At 40.8% G+C, this 22,733-nt stretch overlaps 2 protein-coding genes across 7 annotated transcripts in view; one reads left to right on the top strand and one right to left on the bottom strand.

Annotated features, from left to right (window-relative positions):
* Positions 1–6,992, top strand: part of CCNT2 (cyclin T2) — a 41,165-nt gene extending 34,173 nt beyond the window's left edge. For 4 of the 6 annotated variants that reach the window (XM_025856974.2, XM_025856965.2, XM_025856957.2 and 1 more), the window contains one exon: positions 101–6,992. In XM_025856974.2, the coding sequence (XP_025712759.2) occupies positions 101–1,528 (1,428 nt within the window). In that variant the 3' untranslated portion in view covers positions 1,529–6,992. The remainder of the gene's footprint in view (positions 1–100) is intronic. The other 2 variants (XM_025856989.2, XM_025856980.2) reach the window with 1 other exon arrangement.
* Positions 6,993–10,204: 3,212 nt separating this feature from the next.
* Positions 10,205–22,733, bottom strand: part of MAP3K19 (mitogen-activated protein kinase kinase kinase 19) — a 71,877-nt gene continuing 59,348 nt past the window's right edge. The window contains exons 11-14 of the mRNA XM_025856911.2: positions 20,186–22,639; positions 16,824–16,973; positions 15,041–15,738; positions 10,205–10,340 (exon numbers count right to left, since the gene is read on the bottom strand). Of these exons, the coding sequence (XP_025712696.2) occupies positions 10,274–10,340; positions 15,041–15,738; positions 16,824–16,973; positions 20,186–22,639 (3,369 nt within the window). The 3' untranslated portion in view covers positions 10,205–10,273. The remainder of the gene's footprint in view (positions 10,341–15,040; positions 15,739–16,823; positions 16,974–20,185; positions 22,640–22,733) is intronic.

Raw genomic sequence — 22,733 nt, 5'->3', positions numbered from 1 at the left:
GATTTTATTTGCATATATTTAATATGGATTTTTATAAAGCAAGGAAATTTGTATTAAATTCCTTTGCTGTCATTGCTTCTTTTGTGTTTTATTTAAATAGGCTAATCAGGCGGCTAAGAAACCAAAAGTAGATGGACAAGTTTCAGAAACACCACTTCTTGGTTCATCTTTGGTCCAGAATTCCATTCTAGTAGATAGTGTTACTGGTGTGCCTACAAACCCAAGTTTTCAGAAACCATCTACATCAGCATTCCCTGCACCAGTACCTCTAAATTCAGGAAATATTTCTGTTCAAGACAGCCATACATCTGATAATTTGTCAATGCTGGCAACAGGAATGCCAAGTACCTCCTATGGTTTGTCATCACACCAAGAATGGCCTCAACATCAAGAATCAGCAAGGACAGAACAGATGTATTCACAGAAACAAGAGACATCTTTGTCTGGTACCCAGTACAACATCAACTTCCAGCAGGGACCTTCTATATCACTCCATTCAGGATTACATCACAGACCGGACAAAATTTCCGATCATCCATCCATGAAGCAAGAATATGCTCATAAAGCAGGGAGCAGTAAACACCATGGGCCAATTTCTGCTACTCCTGGAGTAATTCCTCAGAAAATGTCTTTAGATAAATATAGAGAAAAGCGTAAGCTAGAAACCCTTGATCTGGATGTAAGAGATCATTATGTAGCTGCCCAAGTAGAACAGCAACACAAACACGTGCAGTCACAGCCAGCCAGCAGCAGTTCTGTCACTTCTCCCATTAAAATGAAAATTCCCATCACAAATACAGAAAAACCTGAAAAATACATGGCGGAAAAGAAGGAAAAGAGCGGATCACTGAAATTACGGATTCCAATACCACCCACTGATAAGAGTGCTAGTAAAGAAGAACTGAAAATGAAAATCAAAGTGTCTTCCTCAGAAAGACACAGCTCTTCCGATGAGGGCAGTGGGAAGAGCAAGCATTCGAGCCCACATATTAGCAGAGACCATAAGGAGAAGCACAAGGACCACCCCTCAAACCGCCACCACCCTAGCAGTCACAAGCATTCCCATTCACATAGTGGCGGCAGCAGTGGTGGCAGTAAACACAGTGCTGATGGAATACCACCCACTGTTCTGAGGAGTCCCGTCGGCCTGAGCAGTGATGGCATTTCCTCTAGTTCCAGCTCTTCAAGGAAGAAGCTGCATGTCAATGATGCATCTCACAACCACCACTCCAAAATGAGCAAAAGTTCCAAAAGTTCAGGTAGTTCATCTAGTTCTTCCTCCTCTGTTAAGCAGTATATATCCTCTCACAACTCTGTTTTTAACCATCCCTTACCCCCTCCTCCCCCTGTCACATACCAGGTGGGCTACGGACATCTCAGCACCCTCGTGAAACTGGACAAGAAGCCAGTGGAGACCCACGGTCCTGATGTCAATCACGAGTACAGTGCAAACAGCCAGCATATGGACTACAAAGACACATTCGACATGCTGGACTCGCTGTTAAGTGCCCAAGGGATGAACATGTGATCATTTGGTTAGGTCCATTTTTCCTTTACTTTTCTAATTTAAAAATGGTTAGAATGGAAAACTTTCTCCTGATCTAGCAGTGGTAACACCTGCTCTTGCTGCCACTGTATCAATATTTGTAAGTGCTGCTTTATTCTTCATTCTGAAAAGAAGAGATGATAGTAAACAAGTCTTTATCTCCACATATGATAGTGTTAAAAATACTGTAAAAGCATGGAAGGTGCAAAACTCAGTATTTCCACAATTGCAGCTAAGAACATTAGGATGAATGGCTGGCTGCTTCTAGGAATATAAGATGCCTCAAGCATTCATTATTTATAATTTGAATACTGTAGCTGTTTTTGTTGTTGTTGCTTGGCTTTTGAATGAGTGTAAATTGGTTTCTTTTGTGTATTTATACTTGTATGTATGATTTGCATGTTTCAATGATAAAGGGATAAAACAGTGTACTGACAACTGTTTACAAGAAAGTGGAGAAAAATGTACATACATTTTTGTATGTTTAGATATTACCATAAATACTCAGGATTGGAGCTGCTTGTAAGTATAACGATATAACTTTATTTTATCTTGTCAGAGTCCATCACTAATCTAAAACAAAGGTGGCACTTTTTCATGTTAACCTTAAACTCTAGGCCTTACTGGAAGCCACTGAAGGGGGACACTTCACTACCAGATGGGTATGCAGTGCCACAGATGGTCATGTATTTATACTGTGAGGCACTGAACTTTTGCCTTCAGAGCTTCTGACCAGGTTGGCTGCTGAAATAGCCCCTAATTTTCTGAAGGCTTGAAGAGGAAAAAATAAAGTTTACATACTCTTGATGTGAAGTGCATTTGAAATGTTTGTCGGCTTGTTGCAGTACTATAAACACAGAGCTGTTAATAATGGTTATGTAGATTACTGTGATTTGAAAACTTAATCCACAAAACTTATATAGTGAAGAACTAGTAAGTTTTTTTCCTAAATAAAGAACTTTAACACTACATATTTTAACAGTAAACAGGGATTGCTTTTCCTTTAGTGTTCAGAATGACACCATATTCTTAAACATACTCCTCCCATGAAGTGTGTTTGTGTGTGATGCCATATTTCTTTTTCAGGTAAATGCAGTCTTCCTTATAGAAACGAAATTACCTGTTGCTCTCTCAGTTGTTTTATATTCTAACAATAAATAAAAAGAAAAGATCACTGACTGTGCATTGTACCTGTATTTATAGCTTATGGTTGTTATCAGGAAGCTCTGTGAGAAAAAAGGGTTAGCCTCCAGGTAAACCAGCTAGTGGAGGTTTTACATTTGTTTGCACATCTCAGTATATTCCTGTTGAGGTCAAGTTTGCACAGTCATCTAACTTCTGAACAAACAGTAGACTTTAACTTGTTTAAAATCTGTCTTAAACACCAGTAATGTGGCTCCGGTTTATCAGCTAATCTTGAATTTATTCTGTGGTAAATCTTTGAGCTGTTGAGTGTCTTTAGATGGGGTGAATTTTCAACTTTTCGTTGAACTGAAAACTGTCTTAATTTTTTCTTCTATGTATATGAATTATTTTTGTTACAAAGCCACTGATATGTGCACAATTGTAATTTTACTCAAGTATGTTGCAGTTGTAAATATTAGAGCATTTAATCTCGTGCTCTACCTTTATTTAGCGATTACCTAATTTGCCAGTAGCTTTATAATTTTTTTAAGATAATTGTTCATTATTTTGTCAATGTTATTTGAATTTAGGATACTAGGAGCCTCTTTCTAGGGACTTTGCCTAGCTAGCATGTCCTAACATTTGTTCTTTGTCTTGCATAACTTTAGTAATCTTTGTCATTACATGTAACTTTGTTGCTCTGTATGGCATATTATTGTATCCATAAACATGGTAATTTTGATACAGTTATACTTTTACAGTGGTACATAATCCGAGGACTAGTATAGAATTAAACTGAGTGCAAGATGAGGGCGGGGAAGGGTTTTGTTCTTGGTAATTTAGATGTGAAACCTCTAAGGAGCTATCATGTGAAACGACATAGGGTGGTCGTGCTACTGTATAATGGGGGATGATAATACCAGGAATTTTAATAAGATTTTGTAAAGAATATCCAAAAAAGTAGTGAACTTATTTTCAGTATGACATAGAAAACAATGTGAATATTTAAGGTCTGTGACTACACTTAAACTTCACTAAGAATTTGCAGAATTGTTTTGAGATGTGGGAATAAAGGTAATTTTGTTGAATCTTTATTGGTGCTAATGATGGACAGTTTAAAAGGTAGCTAGTATATATTGTTATGGGTCAGTACTTATTAGTACTTCCAAAATTGAATTTGAAATGCTATGTATTCACTTTTCACTCTGTAAATGTAATTCTTTACAATGACTTTATTTATTAAAGGGCAGCCAGTTGTAATTTGTACAGGATTGTGTGAGCTATTCAAACTCTTTAACCTCTGAAGAGGATTATAGGTTCTAAAACCACCATGGGGATGAATATGAAAATCCTTTTAAGTTTCATTTCCATTAAATGAAAACCCCTCTTACTCATACTACCATTAATTTGCTTTCCCCATCTCATTTGCATAAAATAGTTCATCAGCCTGGTCCCAATAGGCTCAACCAAAGAAAAAGACTCCAATGAATGGACATTATTATTGAGTCTTCTTGTAAGTAGCCATAAATAAACCAAAATAGTATCATCAAATTTAGGTATGAAATTCCACATGTGCAAAGTACTGTTAAGGTGATTTACATTTTTGATGAGATTTTTTTTAATATTTGAAATATTAAAAAGCATTATCTTTAAACATCCTTTAAAAGAGTGATTCATTTTTCAGTTGTCTTTTCCCTAGATCATAGTTTTGTTACCTTTATGCAGAAGCACATTGCTTAGTAAGGCTTTACTTCTACCTCTTTAAGTAGTTTTCCAGTATTGAGCTGTGCCCCCTAAATATATGCCTTAGCTACTTTAAAATATGTTTTCAGAACCAAAAAGCAGAGTGTTTTTTCACTGAAACATTCTTGGAAGGCCTGCTGTACCAAACTAGCAGTATCCTTTAGCGGTAAGACCTTGCAAAATGTCCCAATTCCCTTTTGTTGTTGAACCTGAAGTTTGTTTCTTAGGTTTGTCTTTGAAAGCAGTTACAGATGCATGTTGATCTTCCTCTGTGTGTGCAGGTGCATTCTGGTTAGAGTTGTTGAGTCCAGATTTCTACCATGATATATCCGTGGTTTCATGTGGAATATCATGAGAGGTGCTTGCATGACTTTGTACCAACAGATTATAATTAGGTAGAATACCTTTCTTTTTTTCTTTGGTCTGTCTTCCTTGACCTAAAGAAATGACTGGTCGTCTTCAGAGAACCAAATTTTAAATGTTTTTGTTAGTTACCAATTGCCTTTCCTAGCATTTTAAGCACATTTTTTGGTTATATTTGAGAATTTAAATTGCTGGGTTTTATTCCATAACCAACCTTAGAAATAAACCAGTGCATACTTATGCATGACTTGTGTACTGTAGAAGTATCTTGGGTCGATTAGATATGTTAGGGTATTTTGCATTTACTGTGGAAATAAGTAAGGAGGATTTGTTTGTTTTTTTTTAACATGGTAGTAGCTCTGAAGGAAGACAGTTATATTCTCAAAATATCTCACCATTTCCACATTTTATCTAAACAGTAAGCAATTGTTTCTTTAGCTACTTCTGTGCTTAAATTGCTAGGTGACTTTTAAGATCTCTGCTGAGAAAAATTTGAGAGCTCTTGTGAAGAATCTTTGATTTAGCAATCTTTTGCTCAAGAGGCTTTCTTGGGAGGCAGTAGGGTTAACTAACTGCATTTACCCAGATGAAGGATCAGTGAATCCCACACCCAGGAAACGCGTTAACTGAGCTCACAGAATGATACTTGCTAATCTTGTGTGCCCGTGTATTTATGGTAGGCTGATTTAGATGGGGATCTTTGCATTGGAAAACAGCACATTCTGTCTCTGCCCTCCTAGAGTACCAAGTTATGATACCAATGTATTAATTTGAGAATTCACAATTCCTCTAATATCTGAAATTTGATTGCTGTAAGCCAAATTAGAAGTGCGCTTATTTTGTAAGGGAAGTTTGCCTTTATAGTAGAGATGATCTTGCCAGTGGGTCTGGAATGCTCAGTGTTTTAGGTCTGATTGGCCATGCATCCATTTTTTATTCTACAGTGTCGATTTGGGCACAGCGAGCTTTTGCTTGTGTGACTCCTCTTTTTCTGTTCTTTATAATTTACTAGTATCTATTTTCGGCTGACAGGTTCTTTAGAATAGGTTGATAAGCAAGATACATTGAAGGTTGTTGTATGGCTAGGAGTAATTCTGTTTTCATAAAGGTGAGTTCACCCATTCACTGTGATCCTTTAACCCCAAAGGAAATTCTGAGAGCTAATTCCCTTATTTCGAGGAAACCTCGCTTAAAACCTGTTTAGTAGTTGGTTTGATTTGCCTATTGTTAAGTAATGAATACATTCTTTTAAGGTGTATTTTTCAAGCAGCTTCACTTGGTTTGAAAAACTTCACCTGTACTCGTTTGTTGTCTGCAATGATTGGGATTTTGTTTTCTGAATATGCTCAAAACCCCCAAGGACTGTTGAATAGGATGTTTGCTGATAGAAAATCCAAAACAGGAATGTGTGTGTGTGGCATGAATTTAATTAGTTACAGAATTTCAGGACAGTATCTATTACGAGGAATTATTAATAAAATTTGTTTATTGAAAATGTAAATCCAAGGCTCTAACATGTCTTGTTAATGTGAATCAGAAATAACTTTGAGTCCCTGGGAAATAAGGTCTTAATGTAAGTTTCTCTTTATCTGAGTAACTTCATAAGTCTTCAAGGAGTGTGGCCTTTGAGTTCATTAAGATTGTCTGTATTCTAGTCTCAGACACACCACTTGGTAGCTGATGTCCTCGCGGTGAATTACTTGACTTTGTGCCTTGATTTCCTTACCTACAAAATCTACCTATTCATAGGGTTGTGAGGTTTAAGGTTTGGGCGATCAGGGAAGGCTAAATAGATGGCATTGAGGAGATTCTTGATAGAGGTATATTTTAGCTATTGGAATGATGAAATCCAGTCCAGGTGCATTAAAGTTGGGTGTGTATTAAACTGCATGCTTACTGTTTCCAGAATTTAAGTTGTTCATTCTAATTCATACTTCGGGATTTTCTTGGTTAAACTGTTGAATCACCTCCCCAAAAAGCAGAGAGGAATTGCAGTCATTTGGAAGGGGCGTTATCCATGAAAAAATACTTAATCATAAACTGCTTTATTATTGCTGCTCCCTCCAACCCCTTGCCTTCCCCACCGATTTACCCGCACCTTCTCCTTTAAAGAAAATTGAAGCCATGCAGTGGCTTTAATAAAACTAGGATAGAAAAGTTACTTTCTCTAAAATGCATCTTAAGCCTAAATGTAAAATAAATGTTTTGAAATCAATTGAAAGAGAGTTGTCTTAATCTTCTGTTGATAACACCAGTAAGGGCTTGTTGTATTAGCATATGATAAATTGCATGAGTTTTATTTCGGAACATAAAGTCTGTCAATTCCACCTTACTGAAGTTAGTAATTCCGTTTTGTAATACATCCTACTCCATTGTTTCTTCCCTCTTTTTTTGCCCTGCTGTTCTCAATATAATGAAAACAGTTGTACATTTTTGTTTGAGCTCTGCTGTATGAACTGCCTTCTTCCCCCTCCCCAGTACCACCCTCCAAAGCAGTGAAGAGCCTCACAGATGAAAGGGTTCTTCTTTTATTGCCATGAAATTAAGAGCTTTTAGACCTTACAAGTGTCAGGGCATATACCCCAGGTCAGTCTTAGGTTTGAGTTTTGTTTTAGCCTTTCAAGTTATAATCCACAAGAGCAATTACTCTACGGATGAATCCAGCCCTAGTTTTGCACAAGTGTGAGAAGTGATGTCAGTAGGACAAAGTACTTGAGCTTTTCCTCAGAATTGTTTGCCATTCCAGTTGTGCACTCTGTTAATTGTAGTGATCACCAGTGAACATACAGACTGCCTCCATTGGGTACTTTAATGTTGACAGAATCTCCTGGGAAGCTTTTTTAAAATGCAAGTTTCTACCTTACATACCTTTAAGCTGAATTAATACTTGCAAGTGCAGCACGGATGAGGAATAAAGATGACCTGGTAGGTGATGGAGTCTTTTGACTGCTCATTGAGCAGATGAAGTGGTTTGTATCCAGTGTAGAAGGCCTCAGACTGCTGTAGCGGTTGTGCTGGAGGAAGTGGATGGTGGAGTCCTGTATACCCCAGTCCCATACTCCAGAGCTTGCTCTTTTCCACTCTGGCAGCTCTCCTCACTCCGCCACTGAGAAATGTCTCCCGTGCAAGGACTAAGGTAGGTTCAAGTTAGGGAAGTGCTGTAGAGTTGGAACTACTCTGGGGAGTTAGATTTCCTTTGGTGGAGTAGACAGGAAGATTCAGTACATAATGAAGTGTACTTCGGAATATAATTAAAAACAAGCATTGTGAGTGGTGAAAAGAGCTGTGGCTAAGTGAAAAAGGTGAAGCTTTTCACACCATTAAAGTAACCAAAGTCATTAACTGGACTGGTGGAATTTGTTAAATCAGCATCACAGTGGGGTTTTGTTTGGGTAAAACTTAACGATGTAACTGTATTTATAAACCACACATCTGAGAGGCAGCGGGCTGTAAAGTCACACAAATGACTGAGTGACTGTCCTGACTTCCACCTACCGGTAGATGGCCTTGAGAAAGTCACTTAGCTCTCAACCCTATCATTTAACAAAATGAGATAACCAACCCAAACAACAGAATTAAATGAGGTGCTTTTTTATATTAAGAGTTCAGGAAATACTAGTCCTTCCAGTGACCACTTAACTGTACTCCCTATCTCCTCTCAGACCCTCCTCCTCCCAAAGGAAGTTAAAAAGGGAGCAAACATCTGGGCAATGATAAAAGAATTCCAGCCTGTTATGTCTTAAACACAAGGAATGACAAAACAACAGAAAATTCTTAGGACCAAGGGTCACCTATTGAAAACAAAATTTTGAAGGTTCTGTTCCAAAGTTGTGTTCAGTATTCTATGAAGAGGGTTAGGGTTGTCACCAACTTCATGTGTCCATTGCTATGATACACATGTACAGAATATGCTCCCTAGCCTTTCCCATATGTAGTCTATTTGCTCCTAAATCAGATAAAACCATCCAGATTTTAAAGAATGCTTAAGATCCCAACTAAAATTTTTTAAAAACCACTTTAACAAAATACTTCATTTTGTCAGGTTATGCTGATATACAGGTAAATGAGGGATGTAGGTCTTAAATTATCAAATATGAGAAAACTGTACAAATTACAGACAAGGTATACCCAGAAAGACGTATCTAAACATGTCGACCAAAGTAAAATCTTTTATCTCAGCTTGACCGCATTTCAGTTGCTTCTCAAAAACTTCTGAAGAACCAGCTTGATCTTGACAAAGCCTGACAACTGGTGTTAGAATACACCTGAAGTTAGTTTGTAATTGTGCCACTTTGAAATGATAGCAGCCAGTAAAAAGATTCTATAGAAATAGCTCAAAACAATAGGTGTCAATGAAATTTAGTAGATGAGTGGAATCACAGCAGTAGAAACCTTAATCAACAATGCTTCTTCCACCAACTTAAAACAAGGCCTTGTAATAATTCTGACAACTTGTCCACTTTTTCTGGTGAGGTTTATCAATGTTCTAGAAATGAAGAGTGACCTCAGGGGGTACCTGGGTGACTCAGTCGGTTGGGCGTCTGACTCTTGATTTAGGCTCAGGTTATGATCTCAGGATCCTGGTGTCGGGCTTTGCACTCAGCCGGGAGTCTGCTTGAGGATTCTTTCTCTCCCTCTGCCCCTCCCCCTGCTTGCTCAATTGCTCTTTCTCTCAAATAAATAAATCATTAAAAAGTGACCTCACTGGGGATGTCCTTCATTCCGGCGAAATGAGCCCTGAAAAAATTTGTATGCTGACCCACTCCCCTTGATCAGATCTAGCTTTTGTCCTACTAGCAAGCTTAGGTTTAGCTAGTTATAGATGTGCCATGACCTAATGCACCCGGCAGATAAGTGAAGTCTTCAAGTCATACTATCAGTTACAGGGAAAGCAGCCTGAGGTGTGCGAAGCCACCTCGAACAGTACAGCTTCTTGTAGGTGGGAACTCGGGACCCTCTGGTAATGAGACGCCAAGGCCCTTAGCTCTTCCTGTTAACTTTGAGGCTCCTGTAGTCTGCAAAGTTAAGATTGCTGCCAAAGTGAACAGAATCTAGCATCTCTCTAGTTTTTAATTTCTCACCTTCCTTTAGTTTCCTTTCCAAGAAATAAATGTCTGTATACACCAAGCCAAAACAATTTTTTTTTTGTTTTTACAATTTAAGTTGACATTAAAATTGATAGACCAAAACTAAAAGGTAGAATCCTACAAAGGAATAGCGACTGTAATTCCTGGACAGTCCAAAGGTGTAAACACTGGAATAGGTTTTTTGTTGTTACTGTTGAAGAAAATGTTCTCATATACATGTGTAACCATGCCTGAAGCTTGAGGACGCTAATACATAGCAAACTTTTTAGTTAGCGACAGTGCGGGATCTGGTTAAATTGGGTTGAGTTGACTCAATAGTAGGAAAATAAAGGTCCCTTAACCATCATTCCCACAATGAAGCAATCACAGAGTGCCTATAAAGGAACTGGAGAGAAAAGTGGATGTACATTCAGTGACTTCTCATCAAGAAGGAGTGCTTCAGGAGCTGGGCGGCAGAAGGTCGCTCATGCTGGTCCCTAAGAAGGGAAAAACAATTTAGAAACAGCACCCCATTAGTGCCTCCCAACTGGATCTACTTGACTCAAAATGCCAACTTTAAAAATGGAAGTACAGGGGCACCTGGGGCCGTTCAGTCGGTTAAGTGACCGACTTGATTTCGGCTCAGGTCATGATCTCGGTCCTGGGATCAAGCCCTGCGTCAGACTTGGCACTTAGTGGGAAGTCTGCTTAAGGATTCTCTTTCCCTCTCCCTCTGCCCCTCCCCCACCCCTGCTTATGTGCGTGCACTCTCTCTAAAATAAATAAATCTTTAAAAAATTTTAAAAATGGATGTACAATCTTGGCCAAACAGATTTGAGTCCACACTTTAAGCCTTTAGCCGTGTGAGCTTAGGTCAGTGACCTAAACTCTTCTCATCAGTAAAATGGGGATAACAATAACAACTCCCTGAGAGAAATAATGTATATACAAGTTTTGAACAGTGTCTGGCACATAGTGATAGTTCAAAAAGTAGTCAATATTATTAAAAACTAGGCCCTACTTTCCCATTGTACTTTTGCTCAGTTTGGGGTGTGATTTATACACAGTAAAACCCACACTTGTAGATGTACAATTTAATGCACTTTTAACTAGCATTAAGTTTACTTTTAAAATTTAGAGGCACTGGAATTCAGAACTGAAAAGCCTTTAAGGGGGCACCTGGGTAGCTGGCTCAGTTGGTTAAGCATCCGACTCTTGATTTTGGCTCAGGTTATGTTCTCAGGGTCTGTTCCAGCCCTGTGTTGGGCTCTGTGCTGAGTGAGGAGTCTGGTTGAGATTCTCTCTCTCCCTCTGCCCCTTCCCCCACTGTTTCTCCACCTCTCTCTCTCTCTCTTTCTCAAAATAAATAAAATCTAAGATCTTTTTTTAAAAAAGCCTTTAAGAAGGGGTGCCTGGGTGGTTCATTTGGTTAAGTGACCGCTTTCAGCTCAGGTCATGATCTCGGGATCAGGGGACCGAGCCCCACGTTGGGCCCTGCGCTCAGCAGGGAACCTGCTTCTCCCTTGTCCTCTGCCCCTCCCCCCCACTTGTGCACTCACTCTCTCTCTCAAATAAAATCTTATAAAAAATAAAAGATATAGACAATTTAAATGTGTTTTGGTGATTAATTGAAATAATCCCATTTGGGGCACTTGTGGGTGAGCATAAAGTAATGGGAGACAGTTATACACTTAGTACTATTTTGGTTTAGGTTATTTTTCCTCAAATTAAAATTTTGCCAATGAACAGTGAACAACGAAGCCGTGAACCAGTCAACAGTTATCTGCAATGACCTATTCCAAAGGCATTATTTTGCCTAAGTTGGCTATCTTTTGATAATTTGGGTGGCAGGGAGTGGAGGCAGAGGGGGGGTGGGGAGAGGTGCAGGGGGTAACTACCGGGATAGCCCAGATGAAAATGGACATAAAGATAAAGTGACCATAAATTATTTGGAAATAAAACCTCCCCTTTTGGAAGTCCTTTCTCCTGTCTTCAAAATACGCAGAAATCTCTCCTCTCCAAAAATCCTTTCCTTAACATAGCCAAACCCAGTGACTTTTATTTTTTTCAACATTCATTATCCCAAAACCTTACCCTTTGGTCCATTCATCTCTATAGAAATTGCCCTCGTAAAATTAACCACGATCCTCTTGTTACCAAGTGTAATGAGTTCACGCTCCTTGTCATCTGTACAATAGCATTTGAAGCATTCACTACCCCCTCCTTTCCAAACGATCTCTGCATAGGCTGGGAGGAAACTCTTCTTGGTTCTTCCGCTGTGGGACAGTTCCCCTCCCTCCCTTTCTTCAGCCACGTGCTAGATTTGATGCTGTGTCTGTTGTTACTTCTCCCCTGAGCATTTTCAATAACGTTTTCCTCAGCCCTCTTAAGTTGTTCATGACTCTAGCTACCGACCTTCGGATTTCTAAAGATGGACCTCCAATCTCATTTGCTTTCCTGAGCTCCAATCCCACAGCTTTGAAAATGTCCTTAAGTGGTGGGCTCTCTTCAATTCCCTCCCCTGCTCCTCTTTCACAACTTTCTATTATTTCTTAGATTATCCATACTCAAAACCATGCAGTCCTGTCATGCCCCATCACCAAGTCCTGATTCACCTTCCTCTGGAACCCTTCTCTTTATAGTCCCACTGCTTCCACCGCCATCCAAGTCCAAGCTCTGGATTCCTGCTTGGACTTCTAGTCTCAAGTAGCCTCCGTGTGAAGTCCTTCGATGCACTGCCATCTGACTTGCTTCCCCAAAGGCCAGTTTCTTTACGGAATGATCTGCCCCAAATTCTTTACAGTCCCCTGCTCTTCGCTGCCTATTGCAACAAAGCTAACTGCCTTGGCTTGACCTCCCAGAACTTTACTTTTGTTTTGTTTTAAGATTTTATTTATTTATTTGACAGAGCACAAGCAGGGGGAGCCACAGGCAGAGGGAGAAGCAGGCTCCCCACTGAGCAGGGAGCCCGACGTGGGGCTCGATCCCGGGACCCTGGGATCATGACCTGAGCCGAAGGCAGATGCTTAACCCACTGAGCCACCCAGGCGCCCCTTCCCAGATTTTCAACCTGCCCGTAGGAGTACCCCATCACACATCCTATTGCTCGCCAAAGTTCATTTCTGATCTATTCAGTCCTTGTTCTGGTCAACACCTAGTCCTCTGTACTTCTGAATCTTTAGCAGTGCCTCCGCCCCACTTTATTTCTGACTATTCACACCTCCAAGGAATATCGTCATAAGGCAAGATTCTAGAGTCCTAGGGTCTTTGCCATAGAATTTCAAGAGGTAACTTTATGCTTGTAATGACGCTAATTAGGTAAGATGTATTAGTATTCTCCCAAACATTTAATAACTATGGAGCCCTAATTACGTGCCCCATACTCTGCTAAGCAATTTACATTAACTCTCACAACAACCCTATTAATTTATCATTAGTGGCATGAGTTGTGTGTTGCTTAGTTCATGAAGCAATGTTTCAAAAGGAGAGCCATAAAAAAGATTTCACCCTTTCTCTTTAAAGCTGTGTGTGTGTGTGTGTGTGTGTGTGTGTGTATGAATGATGACAACTCGAAAGAAAAATGAAAATAGCATGTAGTTTCTGTGGATCAATAATAGATAATTGTTCATTTCAGACCAGAGCAACTATAGTAGTCTTAAGAGCTAAGACCAATTCCAAAACTAGTACTGGTTCCTGTGATATTTCTAACACCTTTATGTCTCTTGTGTGAGGTTTTTTGTGGGGAACAAGGGGCAGCTCTGTGCCTGGGGCTCTGCCCACAAAATCCACACTGGAACACCTATGGTGTCTACATCTGGGGATGCCCACAACTGGAGTATGGAGTATGTGTTCCTGCCTCGTCCTGAGCAATCCCCTGAAATCAACCAGGACACTAGTACACATGATGGCAAAGAGAGACAGTCTGAAAGAGAGAGGCACATTTGCCAGCAGGTAGGGAGAACTGTGGGTTTTGAGATTCATTAAGGAAGAAAAAAATGAACCCATTCCAGGAGTTGGAGTTTGCCTTGTATGCTTGCTTAAAGCTGGAGCACTAGAATTTTTCCTCTAGGAAAAAGAACGCACACTTCTTTGAAAGCAAGACAGCCTTCCTCATCCTGCATGTACAACTAAATGTTGAGCCTCACTAGGTGTGGATAGAGGCCAGGCGGGTGGGCTCTAGCACCCCACCCTACACTTTAGCTCTCCCTCACCATACACATACACACATACACACATACTTTAACCAGAGCCATCTCTCTGCTCTTATGTTTTATTCTTTGAATTAAAATTTCATATGAGGGGTGCCTGGTTACTCAGTTAAGATTCTGACTCTTGATCTCAGCTCAGGTCTTGATCTCAGGGTTGTGAGTTCAAACCCCACACTGGGCTCCATGCTAGGCATGAAGTCTATTTAAAAAAAAAAAGAAAGAAAGAAAAGAAAAGAAATTCATATGAGCAGAGAGTGCCTGGCTAAGAAAAATTTGAAAACCACAAAAGTGGGTAATCTCTAAGGTCCCTTCTAACATTTTACCCAACATTTTATTCCATAGATACTAGGGAGCATCAGAACAGGAAAAAACAGACAACTTTCTGCTACTTTTCTGCTTCCCCAATTATTCCCCACACTTGATGCATGAAATGCTTCAATTAGAGATTTGTTCCTTTGGCTCAAAGGCTCAAGTGTTTCCCCTCATTTTGGATGCTAGCGTTTCTGGGGGGACCGATACATTAAATCTGTCAGTCATCAATCAGTCAATTCATATCAATCCCTCAATATGAATGACTTTCTCACATACTTTTCTGAGAGCCGGTTTTGGGAAGGAGGTGAGAACACTGGTTCCTTGAGAGGAAAGGCAGCTCAGGAAAGGGGAACCTAAGCACAGGTGATGTCATTGCACCATGACCAGTCCCTCAGAAGATGTCCCACTCATAAATAAGTAGATCTTTAGCAATGTTCACACACCCATTGATTTGTCTGTCCCTGATAAGACATTTAATTGAGACACTTGCTACTTGAGGCATTACCCCCCCTACCCTGATGCAATGAGGAGCACAATCACCCAATGTGGCTAATCATGATTCCTTTCAGTACAAAATCACTCTCTGCTTGATTTTTCTGTGGGCCATAAACTGCAGGGGAAATGTCAGCAATCTTGGACTCTCTAGGGATTTCTCCTCCTCCTGTTCAGTTTCTTACCTGGTTAGGCACACACGCACAAAGTCCACTGCATTTTCCGAAAAGTGTTCTGGTAACGGAGGCATCAGCCCTCGGTGTGCTCCAATGTAAAACATGGCTGCCATCCTGTCCATTGAAGCCAGTGGAGGCTTCCCTGTGGCCATCTCAAACACGGTGCAGCCAATGCTCCAGATGTCCGACTTCCTTCCGTAGCCAGACTCATTGATGACTTCCGGGGCCATCCAATATGGAGTCCCATGCATGGACTTAAGCATGTCACTGTGGGTGCCATTTAAGCCAGCCCAGGCCAAACGCTTGGCACAGCCAAAGTCAATTAGCTTTATTATTCCGGTTGGCATGAGCATGACATTATTTCCTTTGATATCTCGATGCACCACACAGTTCTCATGGAGATAAGCAACACCTTGCAGAATTTGTCTTGTATATTTACAGAACACCATCTCAGGCAATGGCCCAAAACGGTTTATAATACTAGAGATTGAGCCACCAGGGACAAACTCCATGAAAATGCTTACAGTGTTCTCTTCCAAGCATGTCCCCAAATAGGCCACAATGTTGACATGTTTCAGTGCTTTGAGCAAATCTACTTCTTCGTGCAGTTTCCGGTATTCTTTTTCGGTAGCTAATTTATCAGAAGTATCCAGAGCCACCTGTTTTACAGCTATTAGCTGTCCTTGGCTAGTAAGACCACAATATACCTAGAAGCAAACCTTATTATTAAATTTAAATGATATAACCTGTTCACAAAATGCCTCAGGTGACGCTTGTCTTTCCCTTCTCCTCCCAAACCCTTGTCTTTTTCTAAGTTGACGCATCCCTACCTAAATGCACAGAACCTAAGCAAATTCAATGTTTCAGGGGGGCCAAGATGGGGATGGGTAGCATGGTGAATGGATATCGTATTGGCTTGGAGTCCAGTGGCCTGGATTGGTTAGAATCCTGGCTTCACCATTCCACAGGTATGTAACTTTGGGTAAGTTGTATAATCTTTTTGACTTCAGTTTTTCTCATCTATAAAACGGAGGTGATAATTCTTACCTCACAGATATCTACATGACTACAATGGGAAAACTCCTCACCAAATAAGTGAAACGCCTATTTCAGTGCTAAAGCTCTAAGGAGCGAGAGGAACGCAGGTCCTGGGGTAATCTGGCAGTGACCCCATCATGTGTCTTCAGTGGTTTCATGTCTTTCCAGCTTCTTGCTGATATGGCCCCAGCTAGAAAATAGCCTGTCTTATCTGGGCATCGGTCTTCTTTTTACCAATCTATGTAAATACTATCTAATGTGCTAGGACTTTAGAGGGTCTTTTGATGCAATTCAAAAACTGTAAGGAACATTTTTTTGTTTTTGCCACTCAACAATGATTCTCCCAACTTCTGACAGCATCCTGAGCTGTTGAACCATGAGCCATCTCTCCCACTGGACTTGAACCCAGGAGAATGAGAGGTTAGAAATACATTGGCCATTGCCCCACCACATAGACCCTGAGAATGAGACCCGTTAGGAGACATACAGAGAGGCCAGACCCTAGTGACATTGTTTGACCCCTGAAATCAGCTATGTCCAGAGCCACACCTATTCCAGACCCTTCAGTTACATAAACCAGTGAACATCCTTTCCCCCAGGCCAGTTTGGGTTGGGTTTCCTATTACTTCCAACTGAAAAAGTTCCAAGTCAAAAAGTTTACAGAGTGGGGAGGGCACAAGAGGATTAGGAAGGAAAGGGTGGGTCAAGGAGGAGTGGGGATTTGGGGTTTCATCATGTTTCCCATTTAACTTACTGTACCATAGGCTCCCTTCCCAAGGATCTCGCCCTTTGTCCACAGGATACATTCTTCATACTTGGAACTATTTTCAGAAAATGTCTTCTTTTCATTTGAGTTGAGAAATTTCTCCTCCTTGTTGACTATCCTGAACCCACTACTACATCTCTGGGACAATGAGACAAGGAGAAAAGTCACCATTAAACTCTGAGTCACTGGGATGGAGGGGAGGGCTGCAAAGTAAAGTCTTCCTTTCTTCTAACTTGGGACCAACTAGAGAAAGCCAAATATGCACCCGTACTTAGTCATATAGGATGCTTCTTGTTAGCCCACCTACAGTTTCCCCCTGCCAAGAGCCTCCAATCAGAGCATACTGAAAGCTGCCCTTTTTTCCCTATAAGAAGGTTTCCCACTCCTCTGCCTGCCTTTGAGTCTCTGCCAAACACAAGTGTTAGTGGCTGACTCTTTCGCTAGAGCGAGCTCTGAATAGCTTTTGTCTATTCTTCAGTTATTTCCACAACACAAACATACACTCAAACACACACATATATACATAAGCCTATATACATACACACATTCATTCACAAATACACACACAGACACTCTCTCTTCCTCATGCACAGCCACAACACTTAAGTGTGGTCAATACCAGCTGCAATAGAATGACGATCCTTGGTCCTCTAGACCTTTGCTCCTCAAAGGAGAATCTGCAGACAGGTGAATCAACATCACATGGGAGCTTGTTAGACATGCAGAATCTCGGGCCCCAGACATACTGAATCAGTGTCTACATTGTAACATGATCCCCAAGTGATTTGCATTCACAGTAAGCTATAAGAGGCCCTGCCCTAGAAGTCAGGGAACAAGAATCTCTGTAGAACTTAGACCATGTTTTCCAACTGGTTGATCGGGGCCAAAAATGCTTTGTTTTGATCTCCTCCACAAGTTCTTAAAAATAAATGATGGTGACGCAGATGCATGGTGAAGGCCATTATGATCAAGACTGCCTTGCAAGCATATCTTCCTCAGCAATGAAAAGGCCATCTGTGTACCTCCTCCCCATCCTTTTATGTTTCTATCCAAACTAAACTTAAGGACTGCTTGGGAAGCAAAAGGCTACAAAAAGTCAGTTTTGACTCCATCATTACAGGGTGGGGTTACGGGCTGCTGATATTTACTAGCTTGTTAGCTTTGCTTAAATTTAAAATGGCAGGGCAGTGGGACGCCTTGATGGCTTAATCAGCGGAGCAATCGACTCTTGGTTTTGGCTCAGGTTATGATCTCATGGGTCATGATCTCTTGACATCAAGCCCCAAGTCAGACTCCGGGCTCAGCAGGGAGTCTGCTTAAAGGTTCTCTCCCTCTGCCCCACCCCGTGCACACATGTGCATGCACATGCGCGCTCTCTCTCTCGATCTCAAATAAACAAATCTTTAAAAAAAATTAAAATGGCAGAATGGTAGACTCATCTCAGACACACAGGTGTGCACACACATATCCCCGTTTCTTACCCAGGCCTGGAGGCCTCCCTGAATCACTACCTACCCCCGACAGAAACCAAATTCACCATGAGGGCAGAGCTGGTGTTCCAGGACAAGGAATAATCTCACTGTGTAGTGATAAGAGTGTGGGCTGGAAGCAGAATGCCTGGTCCCACCACTCACTGACTATGTTAACTTTCTAAGCCTCAATTTTCTCATCTTTCCAGGTGGGGACTCATTACGTCATAGAGTGTTATGAAGCATATAAAGAAGACAATGTAACATATCTCACTCCTACATGGTAAGTTCTCGATAAACCTAGCTATGATATAACTATTTGCCTTGTGTATCCTTTGATCAACTGACTAAAACAATTGTTCCTGATCCTGAGATAGTGTGATATAGCCTGAGTCAGTGCTCAATAAATATTTCAGCTAAACCTACCATTTCTGTCTTTAAAATTTGAGTAGAACACGAGGCTCATGTAATTTGGTGAGAATTGAAACAGACAAAACAAAACCCGATTCTTCTTCCCCACTCCTACTCCCATGCCAAATAATTTTTTTTAAATTTTTCAGGATTGTTGCTTATTTTCCTTGAGAGCAATGGCTAAGTCTTGTATCCCATCATGTCTCCAGTTCTTAGCCCAGTGCCAGGAACACAGTAGGCACCGATAATATTTGTGTGTTAAAGTTTTCATATTTCATGTCTTCATATCTGTTTTGGAATTAGCTGGTGAGCTACTTGTGCATTTCTTTCTATCTCACATACCACCTAGAGCAATGTTTTACCCATAATTATCTCTCTGCTATTTGTTGATGGAAAACATCTTCACTGAATAAAATATTGACCTACTTTAAATAAATAGTTTTGCTATATTAATGTACCCAAATTGATGCCACTGCAGTGTCGGGCTAGCTGAATTCCAGAAGTAAGGCGGTGTAATGAAAACATCTTAGCCTGTTGGCGAGGATGTGGAGGAAGGGGAACCCTCCTACACTGTTGGTGGGAATGCAAGCTGGTGCACCACTCTGGAAAACAGTATGGAGGTTCCTCAAAAAGTTGAAAATAGAGCTACCCTATGACCCAGGAATTTCACTACTGGGTATTCACCCCAGGGATACAAATGTAGTGATCTGAAGGGGCACGTGCACCCCGATGTTTATAGCAGCAATGTCCACGATAGCCAAACTATGGAAAGAGCCAAGATGTCCATTGACAGATGAATGGATAAAGAAGATGTGGTATACACACACACACACACACACACACACACACACACACACACACACTGGAATATTATGCAGCCATCAGAAATATGAAATCTTGCCATTTGCAATGATGTGGATGGAACTAGAGGGTATTATGCTAAGAGAAGTCAATCAGAGAAAGACAAGTATACAATCTCACTGATATGAGGAATTTGAGAAACGAGACAAAGGATCATAGGGGGAGGGAGGGAAAAATGAAAAAAGATGAAACCAGAGAGGGAGACAAACCATAAGAGACTCTTAATCTCAGGAAACAAACTGAGGGTTGCTGGAGGGGAGGGGGATGGGAGGGATGGGGTGGCTGGGTGATGGACATTGGGGAGGGTACGTACTATGGTGAGTGCTGTGAATTGTGTAAGACTGATGAATCACAGACCTGTACCCCTGAAACAAATAATACATTATATGTTAATTTAAAAATTAATTAATTAAAAAAGAAAAAGAAAACATCTTAGCCTGACAGTCAGGGCATCTGGATTCCAAACTTGCAACCGAACAGTGAGACCTTGACAAAACTATTGAGTTGTTTAGGGTTTCTGATTCCTTGTTTGAAAATAAGGAGTTTGAACCAGACTGTCTCTGAGGACCCTTCCTGCCTCAATGAATCACTGATTCTAATTATACCGACCTGTATTTTAACATTTGTTGTCTCTCTGCCCAGTTCTGGCGTGGTTTTTCCTCTCCTACTGAGGACAAGATTTAGGTTTTCAGGATCTGTTTCATCTGGCATTATTTGGCAAGAGGTGTTATCTCTCTCATCAAGAGCTAATAGTTCTGCAGCTAGGCATCCTAATAGTTCATCTGTCAATTCTTCATTCTTCACAGAATCTAGAATTTCTTGCGAAATTGAATTTGCATCATTTAAAGTTTGTCCAAATGTGTGATATGTAATTGACTCATTAGCTAAACTATCATGATCCAAAGAATGTCCCCAATGTTGATATGCTTGGGAAGATGCACTCTGTTGTTTCTCTTGGAAAGAGAAACTCGTAAGTGTTTCAGACTTATCTAAAACACTTTCAAACCCTATATCGTTAGTCAAAATTTGGTTGGCATTTATTTTACCAAGAGATGCTGTATTCTGCTTTTCTTGCAGTACATGCTTATTGGAACCCTTCTCACTGGGCACTGCCCAGCTATTTTCTGAAAGGACAAATGGGGTCTGGTGATGTAGTTCTTCAAGTTTATGCAGATCTCTGAGGCTCGTGGCAAGTATTTGATTGTTAGAAATGTCTCCTTCATCAGCAGACTCTTCCATAGAGACTTCTTCAACAGTGGACAAATCTGTAACAGGAAGGAATCCATTCGGTGCAGTGGACCGCTTGTGAGGCAGAGCCAAGTTCATGGGCTGACCTTCATCACTGGAAGAGAGAAAGTCATTTCCTGAAGACTTTATCTGCCACTCTGGATCTGAAATATCATCACCATTTTCAATGTCTTGTAAGTTGCTACCTACGGCTTTGTAACCCTTTTCTTTAGAAATTAAACTTTTGCTCTTTTGTTTAATGCCAAGCGAAGTCTTTGCAGGTTTAATGTGTGGTCTTTTCTGAGAAAATCTTGTTCTGCTATTGCTACTTCTCTCACTGTGTGAAGATCGACATTTATGGGTAACACATCTGCCAGACGGAGCTGAGCATATCTCTTGGTAATATTTGTGCTCATGACGTTCAGCCTCTCTCATGTGACAATAAACAGGAGTCCCAAACATTTCATAGATTCCAGGCCCATTAGCAGTTGAATTGATTTCTTTGAACATGTCACTATACTTAAGATCTAGGTAATTTAGTCTTGGCTCTGTTGGTTTAGCAGAGAGAGGAACAGGAGACTTCTTCATTCCTGGATTCTTACAGATGCAAGGAAAAGATTGCTTTTTAGGTTTCAGAGCCCGGTAAGTTAATTGCTTCTTTTCTACCTGTGGCATTCTCCTTTGAAACTTGGGTGACTGCCGGGGTCTGGGGTCAACAAGCCCCAAAGCAGGGAAAACTTGAGTTTTTATGCTGGTTTTATGCATGGTAGGCTTAATGGAACCTTCAGTGGAAATCATGAAATTCTGGGGTGTCCTGTTACTGGTCTTGGTCTTTGACTCCAACTTATTTCTGTGGGTTTTCATCTTATGCCTGTCATTTTCTTGGTGTGCAAGTATGTTGAAGCTATTGTTGTTTTGAAGAGTGCCCTTTCTTTTTTGGAGGCTCGGTTTGGCTATTGCCGGTTCCTTGGGAGGTCCATGTCCAGGGAAAGTGATGTGGATAAGAGGCACCATTCCATTCATTTCTGGTTTGGTGGCCTTTGCTACTGATATTTTTATGTTTCTCTCCATGCCTCTCTGACCTTGTGGGAGCTCTTCAGTGGAGCCATCAGGGACTCCTTTGGACAAACTTTTAAGTATAGTACACTCTTCTAAAATATGATTTGGCTCAACTGCTTCACCTTTCTGTGCTGAAGAACTTTTGGAATCAGCCTGATCATTTCCAGTCTCTTCATCCGGCCTTAGAATTATTTCTGAATGCTGGGCTTCTTGGAACTTGATTGGCACGGTATATCCAACTTCACAGTCTTGTTTACAGTTTCTGGCTACTGAACCCTCTTTCTTTCCTGATGAAACATGTTGAGAATTCTCTTCTTCTGCTTTTGGAATTTCATGACCAATGCAGTCAAGATCCACTTCCTGATCTGTAGGAAAGTTGCTCTCCTCACAATTTCCAAAGAATCCCAAAGATTGTCCCTTTTCAAAGTCAGAGATTGAAATGTTGTCGCTTCCTTCTGTTTGCTTGGATTTCCTGTTCTCCTCCCTCTCCATGTGTTGTCTCTGATGGCTAGCCTTCCAAAACGAGCACATGTTTCTGGACCAAATGGAGCTGTCAGAGGACATGAGAGTCTGATCCACAAACACCTTAAACGGAGCTTCCTGGTGCTTGTGTGATGGTCTAAACTCCTCAGATCGACTTCCGGGCTCTGAGAGCTTAGGTACAAAGGATATGAAGTTCAGAATATTTCTTTCTCTCTCTTTTGGATCCTTGCAATTTGGGGGGATCGTATGAAGACCAGGTCTCATGGACAAAAGTGACAATGGTGGCAGAGGGAACTAAAAGGAAAGAGAAAAGGCTAATGAATGCAGAAACGTACATGCATATCATATCAAGTGGTTTAAGGTAATCCAGAGAGATTATCTTTTTTAA

This window comes from Callorhinus ursinus, unplaced genomic scaffold, assembly GCF_003265705.2.
Source record: "Callorhinus ursinus isolate GAN/ISIS: 27379988/994484 unplaced genomic scaffold, GSC_fseal_2.0 scaffold2, whole genome shotgun sequence".
In the NCBI taxonomy this organism is placed as follows: Eukaryota; Metazoa; Chordata; class Mammalia; order Carnivora; family Otariidae; genus Callorhinus; species Callorhinus ursinus.
The sequence above is the reverse complement of the archived record's forward strand: the minus strand, read 5'-3'. Positions and strand labels throughout refer to the sequence as shown.